Source organism: Solanum pennellii, chromosome 4 (genome assembly GCF_001406875.1).
Source record: "Solanum pennellii chromosome 4, SPENNV200".
NCBI classification, from domain to species: Eukaryota; Viridiplantae; Streptophyta; class Magnoliopsida; order Solanales; family Solanaceae; genus Solanum; species Solanum pennellii.
In genome coordinates this window covers 65653206-65663671 of record NC_028640.1, presented here as the reverse complement: position 1 = coordinate 65663671, position 10466 = coordinate 65653206, and the positions used below count along the sequence as shown (strand labels likewise).

At 30.9% G+C, this 10466-nt stretch overlaps 1 protein-coding gene across 1 annotated transcript in view; it reads right to left on the bottom strand.

Moving 5' to 3' along the window:
• Window positions 1-5360, bottom strand: part of LOC107017202 (probable mitochondrial adenine nucleotide transporter BTL3) — a 6593-nt gene extending 1233 nt beyond the window's left edge. Inside the window, exons 1-3 of the mRNA XM_015217474.2 lie at window positions 4719-5360; window positions 2593-2896; window positions 556-1020 (exon numbers count right to left, since the gene is read on the bottom strand). Coding sequence (XP_015072960.1) covers window positions 556-1020; window positions 2593-2896; window positions 4719-5161 — 1212 coding nt within the window. The 5' untranslated portion in view covers window positions 5162-5360. The remainder of the gene's footprint in view (window positions 1-555; window positions 1021-2592; window positions 2897-4718) is intronic.
• Between the last annotated feature and the right edge of the window lie 5106 nt (window positions 5361-10466).

The following is a 10466-nucleotide window of genomic DNA, read 5'->3' as shown; positions in this document are numbered from 1 at the left end:
CCCCCCCCCCCCCCCAATCCCCTCTTCTCCATTCTCCAACAAAACACTAGACTTTTGTCTGTGGCAAGGTTTGAACTTGTGACATAGCCCAACTCACAAGTCACACGTTGTGCTCTTACCACTAAACCAAACCCACGAGCAAAAAAAATTAAACATTTAAAGTGATACAAGTTCCAATTTCCTAACTTCCCTCCTGGAAGAGAGCCTGACAGCCAGAACAACTGGTTACCAGGCAATCATGCAATTAGACCTTGAGGTATTGCAAGCCGACATAGTTTGTTGAAATCCCAATATAGTGAATGTACACTAGCATGGTAGTCGCTTGATAAATTTATCTAACTTTTAACAAATCTACCTACCTAGTTAACGGTACAATGAATCTGGATATATCATATCACAGGATGTGACCGATGTGTGTATGCTCATTTTCCACAACAGAAAAGTTGTACTTTATAAATTAATCTTCAAGGGCTGTTACAGTGAGACAGTTCTGAGTTCTAAATGCCTTTCCTGTATGATGGGAACTACAGTCAAAAAAATGCTTCGTTAACTTACCTGTAATAAGCTGGGAATCAATCCAGTATAGAGCGCAGGGATACCACCTTGCTCAACGATCTTCAGGGTAGTTGCCAGTGTACTCATCTTAGTGGCCGGGACCTGCAATTGAAGCTGTCTCCTCACAACTTCAAAAGGGTATGTAGCAGCTTCTGCACAAGCACCAGCAATTGCCCCATATACCAAAGTCCTAACTGTGCCCAACTCCAGTTGATCCAGGGCATTCAGGTCTTCACCTTGTTTCATATTTTCTAGTCTTTTCCTCCCTTCAGGTGAGTGCAAATAAGCTGATTTTAATATATCATAAACTCCATAGAAAACTGCACCTGAAGGTGCCATGCTGATGATAGAGGGTACTAGGCCCTTGTAAAGAGAGAAAAACCCCTCTGTCTGAATCATATGCCGGGATGTACCAATTAAGCCACCCAAGGCTTCTCCCCCAGGTGCAACCATTACTGTCCTAATCTGAAAGATTGAAATTTTCCAGGAAGAAAGATGAGAAACATTTCATGATCATCAAGAAAATGGTAAAGCTTGAAATATTTTGTCAATATGAACAGGAAAAGCAAAAAACTGCACGAATCAGTAAGACAAACAAAAAAGTACACTACAGACTTGAAAAAAGACTGGTAGAAGAATATTTACAGAAAATGAAATGACTGGATTATCCTATTCCTTAAGAATGTTGTACAGTAATTCAATCAATTGATTTAATATTTCTATCAGGAACTGAACCATATTTTGCACTTCACACAAATAATTATAAGAAAATGATTCAGCCAATCATGCATGGCATTGAAATTAGGTATCTAACTTCATTACTTACCATATCTCATCCAAATCAATGATGTATCTGAAGTTTCAGTGAGCATCAAAATCATATTTCTAACTTCAATAGTCCCTGATGTCATCCCAAGTCAACTATCTAGAATAATTTCCTGAGCTTGGAAAATAGCATTTAATCTAGTTTTTTTTTCCTTCTAATATCATAGACATGACTCGTCTAACTAAATCAGTCATCAAATTCAGAATGGTTGGGACAGCTCAGATGGTGGAGCAGGAAACCAGTATTCCTTGTCTCAGCAGCTTAAACTACTAAAATATCAACAAAAAATAGAAGATTGTTATGTTAACAACAAGCTCAGGGAAGTTCCAAGCATAAATTATCGACAATATTCAACTCAAGAATAGGCTAACAATCAAAACCAATACGTGGTTCATTTCAACATAGTGACACATATAACAAGCTATGTCTAGCAAAATTTTCCAGGGCTTGGAAAATAGTATTTAATCTAGTTATTTTTTCCCTTTTAATATCATAGACATGACTCATCTAACTAAATGAATGCATCAAATTCAGAATAGTTGTGACAGCTCAGCTGGTGGAGCAGGAACCCAATATCCCTTGTCTCAGCAGCTTAAACTACTATCATATCAACAATAATAGAAGATCGTTATGTTAACAACGAGCTCAAGTAAGTTCCAAGCATAAATTGTCAACAATTTTCAACTCAAGAATAGGCTACAATCAAAACCAATACGTGGTTCGTTTCAACATAGTCACACATATAACAAGCAACGTCTAGCAAAATTTTCTAGAATTAAGATACAAGTAGCATGATCATGAAGAAAGTAAGAAAGGCTGAAAGGGGATAAAATTTGCATAATCTAAGCAGATGGTGCCGCTTGAAGAAATTCAGTGTCAACCTAAGCATTCCTGATAATGTTGTTTATCTTGGAAGTTCTAATGCTAAATTAAAGAGGGTTTATACAGTTAAAAGCAGTAGAACAATCAACCAAATTCTTGAATCTAAGCTATCCAAGAGCTAGTTGCACCCCTGGGGCATACATATAACAGGGACAGCGGAAGTAAGTTTTCTATGTAGTGTCAACTTGATAGCTTCCACTTATACCCGTCCATTCCCTTTACTAAGCATTACTATACAAAGATATGTAACCAACTTAGCCAAGAACTGACATACTGCTGCAAGGTATCAAGAAAACAAAACAGAAAACCCTGAAGTATCTATCACTCACAGTGTCCATAGATATGCAGAGCACAGTAGCTGTAATTCCTGCAGCTGCACCAGCAACAAACCTTTCAATATTAGTTGCTTCCTCATTATTAGTTATTTTGAGCAGATGATCTCTGTATTTTTCATAAGAGTAGAAGTGGATAGCCTTAAATGGAGCTGTTCGTAGAATATTCACAAAATTCCCCTTCCAAAATCCCTTGATCCGTTGAGTAGCTGCAATTGTCTTGATGAGCTCAAAAAGATTCTTTTGTTCACCACGAACTATATATTCCAGCTTTAGTCTCTCCAGTGGGGCAACAAAAGTTCTGAAACAATGGCAGTTCAGATACTAATGCATAGACTAAGGTCATAAAATAAATGAAGAACGAAGAAATTGCAGATCACATATAAGGTTCCATTTCAATGCTACAAGAGTAACAAAGCTCCAACATAGAAATACTAGGATTTTTATATTGTGTATTAGTCAGTGGAAAAAACCAGAACTCGCGAGCAGCATTTGATATATAAAAGATAATTCTCATCCCAAAATACATAGAATTTGTTCTGGATCAAGCACGGACATGTAAAGATCCCTTTCCAACAACGGGGAAGAACAACCATGCCTAACTAGAATCGGAAGATGCAGCCCTTGAATTCAACTTCTGTGATTGAATTCTACTTAGAAATAGGTGATGCAAAATAAGTTTGCCACTTCTCACACTGTCCATAAGAGAGAATAAGTATCCTTCTCTTGATGCAAAATAGACATGGCACTGGAGAAGTCACCAGTATTAACCAAGGAAAAGGGTCCCACATATTCATGTATAGCAAAGAGTTAGCCCATTATCAAATCAAATTTTGTTTGCCACTTCTCACACTGCTATTGTTTACCACTAGTTAATGCTCCTACACGAGGTAACATTGCCTCTCATACCAAATGTATTACCCGACAAGAAGAAATTTAACTAGTATTCATACCTATGCATAAACATTCCTCAACCATGTCAAACAACTTCAAAATTTCAGAATCTGACATTTCATCTTAAATCAAGTGCCTTCATATCCTAAAAATATAAGAGCAAACTACTGAGTGTGTATTTCATGGTATAAATATTACTCCCTCTGTTTCAATTTATTTGTCTTGGTTTGACTTGGCATGGCATTTTAAGAAATTAAGAAGACTTTTCAATCTTGAGATCTTAAACATATGTATAATGTACAAAAATGTCTGTAATGTTCTAGTCTTAAACATGCCATGTGGCATGTTGAAATTAAAAAGTTTCCAAATTAGGAATGAGATTTTTTTTAGCAAACTAAAAAGGAAACTAAGAAAACAAAATTGAAACAGAGGAAGTAGCTATCAGTCATTCCAACTCAAATGACACAAAATTGCCATCAGTTAAACAAAGCAAGTCGAAACCTATTTGTCCAAACTCCTAAGAATCCGGCCTTTCGTCTTGATTATGAATCAAGAAAGACGGGATCTAAAGGCACACTATTTTGTGAATACTTAAAAATACATTTCTCTGTATAGAGGAGAATGGATGTATACAAAAGGCTGACCCCCAATGAATTTGGGATTGAGGTCTAGTTGGTTGATTAGTTGATACTAGCTTTTTTGGTGCCTTGAAACTGTACCTTACCACAAAAAGACATTTAAACTTGTTCCATTGACAAACAAGAGCAACAGTTAAAATTTGGGAAAATCCACTATTTCCAGTTTCGAAATTCAATTGATAAAGGGGCTTGCACTCCATGCACCTCTACCCTTCTGCACTGACATACCATACTTGGTTCACCAGCGAGGATTCTAACCCCATGAATGTGGGCATACTGTACATCCATCACGATATCTCCTTCGCCATAACCCTAGGGACAACAACGATACTACCCCTTCGTTGCAATTTGTTTGACCACTTCCCTTTTAAATTTACTTGGGAAAAGAATGACACATTCAATATTTAATAACTCTTTACCCAACATCCATTCCTATATATCATATTTAACAACACATGATTCAAATGACATTTTGATATATTACACACTTCATTAGTTCTTTGTGCCGAATCGAACTAATACAAACAAATCGAAACATAGGGAGTAAGATTTTATGGAATGCATAAGAATGAAAAAGACAATCCTCTTTACCTTGACACCATGGCAGCAACAGCTCCAGACCAAAGATGCTTAGTAGTATTCAATGCACCTCCGCCTCCACCATGCAGCTTCCCTTTCTCTACTTTTTCAACTTCCTTACACACTTTAACATCACTCTCCGCTACATCAGCTTCCCCATTCTTCCCCAAAATCTCATTAGAATCTGAAAGTGTCACCGACAAAAACCGTCCCCTTCCTCTCCAGCTACTCCTCCGTGCACGTAACATACACTTGGAAGAAAAACAATTTTCCATGGAAATTAAAGAGACGAAGGATTCTCTAGCCGAATCCTCGAGGAGCAACCCTCCATTGTTACCATCAAAACCAATCGAATTCAAACACAAAACACTACTTCTCAAACTCAAACACCCAACTCCATTTGATTTTGACTCTGACTGAATCAAACCCTTCAAACGAATCTCTAAATCACCCATTTTTTCTTCAAAAAAAAAATCAAAAATTCACTGATCAATGCTTCATTTTTTGTAGAGTAAACTGCAATTCGTCACCGACTTATGTAGAAGAAAATGGGATTTGAAAGAGAAGAGAAAATGAAATAAATATAAAGAACGGTTTGCTTCCATCACCGCGCGCATTTTCCTTCGCTCTCTTTCCATGCTGTGCGGTTTTGGTTTTTTTTTTTCTTTTCAATTTTGCGTCAAATATTATTCTTTTTCTCAATCCCTTCAAAATTTTATGAATTTGATCAAAAAATTTCCTTTAGACAATAATATTTTGAAGTTATACTTACATAATTACCATATTATAAGACTTTTTTTTTAAAAAAAAATTGACGTATAATATGATATATCAATTCATAACATAATTATATATGTAATATAAATAAGTGAAAAATTAAAATATTTTGATTTTAATAACAAAAAAACACGTAAAATATGAGAGAAAATCATGTGATCCCCTTGATCATGCACGTGTGTATCTTCGATTTAAAAATAAAGCACGCAATTGAATTTTGTCTTTTAAAAAAAAAGAAGAGAAAATCAAATACTAATAACACGAAAAAGATTTTTTTTTGAAAAAATAGAGGAAATTTGCATTTCACGATATATTGATATACAAAATTATTTGATTAATTCAATCGAGCAGGAAATTTGAAAATCCTAATTATACGTATCAGAATCAATTTGATTACACTAATATTTTAATCCTTCATTTGCAATGTCTTTTATTCGCAATGTCAAATATTACAAAAAGAGGAAGAGGAAAAAGAAGAAAAGTTTTAACCATTGTGTTAGCCGTATTTTTTTTCGAAATTAAAATTGATTATATCTTCTTTAATATTAGCAAAGCCTCAAAAGAAATTAAATGAATTAGCTATGTTATATCATTTGAAAATAAATTATTAAAACAGAATGATTATAAAATAGTACTCAACAACTTTGCATCTATGATAGTTAGAAAATTAAAATAGATTTTTAAATAAAAGTATATGATTTAAAAAATACATAAACCCCTCTTTTAAATTTTACTTAAAACTCTAATATTATTGAGTCAGTCCTACCTTTGCTCTTACTTTGTGCTTCCATAATATTTGTCTCCCTCTAAAAATGACTAAATATGGATAGACATGATATTTAAAACACCTAAACTGTCTCCCTCTAAAAATGACTAAATATAAATATTAAAACACCTAAAAGGGTCCCACTAAATCATAACAGTAAACATGTAAAAAAATCTTAACTAAAAGGTGGTAAATATAATCCAATACCACTAGTCCACACTTAATTAACCTTTGTTGTCATCAAAAATCTAACCAGACACTGAAAACATATCACCTACTTAAATACTCAAATAAAATAGAATTACTCCTATTTAGGTCATCAAAAATACATTAAACATAACGTCGTTTTATCGAGCGTATAAAAATAATGCTAAGTAAAATGTATTAATAATATTGTATTAAATATTTATAATGCTTGCACTAAATATACATAGATTATTTCTTATGCATTATTTGATTTGATCGATGTATTAAAAATAAACATGCATTGCATAAAAGAAAATATTCACAAAAATATTATTTACAATTTTGGTGAAAAAATGTAAAAGAAGATTTTTAAAAAATTTGAAGGGCAATAAGGTCTTTGACTATGCTAATGGTCTTTGACTATGCTAATGCATGCATTAAAGCTCCTTGCATTACTAATACATAAAAATCCATGGTATTAGTAATACACTCTTTAATACACTAATGCAAGTATTAGTTACACATAGCATGAAAAAAATACACCAAACAAGATATTACTAATATATAGAATTAATACATGCATTATTTTAATTAATACACTCTAGCAAACAACATAAACCAAAGAGTCAACTCACATACATAATATAACAGACAAATACAATATAATCATATTAGGCTTAAGTCATCGACGGACACTTAAAATTTTTCGCATAATTCACTTAGACACCTCAACTATGACCTATGCCTATTGAACACCTAAATTATTCAAAATGTGTGCCTATTAAATACAAAATACTGATGTGGCAAGTAAGTGTATGTCACTGCTACCAAGCGCGTGAATAGATTGTGATTTAATTTTTTATTTATTTTTAGATAAGTAGGTGCCTATTTTTTAATAGGAAAAATTTCATATATGACAAAATGAATTTATGAAATGTCTTTATATGGGTATAGTTTACATAATTACATTTTATGGGTATAGTATAGTTTGTTATGTAGCCTTTTATTTTGTATAAAACGCTTTTTTTAAAAAAAATTGAAACTATATTTTACTTTTCCATTAAATAGTACACAATAGCCTAAAATACAGTAACAAACATTCACATAATCCCATAATTTAAGCTAAACATTCAAAATCAAATATTTTCTCAAAAAAAATTCTATTGCGACTAAAAATCCATACAAACTTGTTTCTGGGAAACTAAACTTTTTAATGTATATAAAGTTTATATACGAATGTAAATAAATTGAATATAAATTGTTTAATTTGCAACAAATTGTAAAGTAATTATTATATACATATACACAAAAATCTGTCAAACAGTTTTATATATAATAATGTAAAATACAAAAAAAATTGTGATTTAAAACAAATTATTATACAAATAATTGTACCATATTTTGTAAAGTAATTACTTATATACATATATAACTAGTTCAATATAAAAAATTGTATATGTATAAACAAAGTTTTATATACAAATGTAAATAAAATAAATATAGAAATATACAAAAAATTGTATATGTATAAACAAATTTATGTACGAATGTAAATAGAATGTAAATAAAATGAATATAATTGTTTGATTTGTATTAAATTAATTATTATATACATATATAAGTAAATGTATATGTATAAATAAAAATATGAATATAGAACTTGTATATACACAAATCTCTCAAGCAGTCTTGTATATGATAACGTAAAATACATAAAAAATAGTGATTTAAAATAAATTATTATACAAATAATTGTATCACTTTTTAAAAGTAATTACTTATATACATATATAGCTAGTTGAGTATACAAAAAACTTAAAATATGAATATAACAATACAAAATAGGCAACTTTCACATATACCAAACATAAAATTCATATTTGTATGTTATAGCAAAGTTTGCATAATCTCCATAGCAAACATATATATGTATAATTCGCTATACATATACAATTGAAGCGAATTGTATAAAACGAAGTGTATAAAACGAGAAATAGAAAGAGACTTGGGCAGAAAATTGTATAAAACAAAGTGTATAAAATGAACTGTATAATTATAAGTGTATAGAACGATTAAATACAATTTGAATTTGTAGAAAATGAGAAAGAGAGAAAGACAAAAGAGACTTGGGCAGGGAATATACAATTGAATCGAATTGTATAAAACGAGAAAGAGATAAATTACATACAATTTGAATTTGTATAAAACGAGACTGAGAGAAAGGCAAAAGAAATTGGGCAGTGGAGTATTTTTATTGTATAATAATAAGTGTATAGGACGAAAATATATGTATTTGCATGTGTATATACAATTTTCTCTCGCTTTATACAAGCAGAAACACAACTTATACATTTCGTTTCTGCTTGTATAAGCGAGAGAGGCGAGGGTGACGAGCGAGATCAGGGAGAGTGGCGAGCAAGATCTGAGAGAGGGGAGAGAGGGGAACAATAATATATGTATTTATATATTTTGTTTCTATTTGTATAAGCGAGAGAGGCGAGGGTGGTGAACGAGATTAGGGAGAGTGGTGAGTGAGATATGGGAGAGGGGAACAAAAATATATGTATTTATATAATTTCTACTCTTTATACAAACAGAAACAGATTTTATACACTTGTGTTTGTATAAAAGTGAGAGGAAGCGAGCGAGAGATGGAGTGAGAGAGGAGAGAGGAGAGTAGCGAGGGAGAGTTTGAGGGAGAGAGGTGACTGACAAACAGTTTGCTACGGGGCACAATTAAATCAAGGAAAAATTAGTAAAGTAGTCACAATTCCTAACTTGATTAGTAAAAACATCTACACTTTAGAATATTTAGTCAAAATGTCATTATTTTAAAAATAATTTGTAAATACTATTATTTGTCTTTCCTTTTATTTCTCAAAACAGTCCAACATCAAATATATCCACTATCCATTTAGACTTATTCAAGACTTTAATACCATTAAATTTATTTCCATCTTTAAGATTTTCAAATTTTTTTCTCTTTTACAATTTTCACCATTATTGTCTCTCATTGTTGAAGAAGAACTAATTATTCAAGTTAATATTAATTTGTTCAGATCTATCGATTAATTCAAGAAATCTCTCAATACATAAAGGTATTTTCGTAATCATCTTTTATTTTGCGAGATTTCATAAGATTTTATTTTCAAAATAAAAAATTATGTTGAATTTTGGATTGTATGTATTACAATTTTTTCGTCATTTTTTCGGTTTTTATGTGAGTTTGTTAACATACTCATTTAATATTTATGCATTTCGGAATTTTAGTATTTGAAACACTATTTTTATGATTTTATTTTCATATTTGAGATTTAGTAAACCACATAAACCACATAATATATTGTTTGATATTTTTTGTGTATTCATATTTGATAATTTCGAATTTTGCTTATAGGGTTATTACTTCACAAACAAACACAGATTCAGATTTGGATTTGGTGAAAAGAATTGAAAAAAAAAGGAACATAACAGACAAAGAAGAAAGAGAGAGTCAAATAAGAAGGTTGCGAAATTGTATTCATATCAAAATACTATTCATATTAATTTTTGTTTGTCAATTATTTTTTTTACTCATCATCTGTATTTTTATTAAGAACATTTTTTTTATTTGTAGTCATTCAAATACGTATCTCATATGAATTTGTATTTCTTAAGCATAGATGTATCCTATTTTTTAACAGTCAGTTTATATTTTTTTAGAATATTGTATTCTGATTATATCATTTTCACTATGTATGCTATCTCATATAAATTTATATTTCTTAAACATATATGTATCCTGTTTTTCAACAGTTAATTTATATATTTTTTTAGAATATTGTATATTGATTATATTATTTTACTATGTATGCTATATGTTTTCCAGAATCTTGTATTCTTATTTCTTTTATAGTCAATTTGTATTTATTTTTTAGAATATTATATCCTTCCTCAACAAATTTATTATTTCCACCAAGTATGCTTTTTTCCCCAAAAATCTTGTACGCTTTCAAATCATATTCATATATATATATATATATATATATATA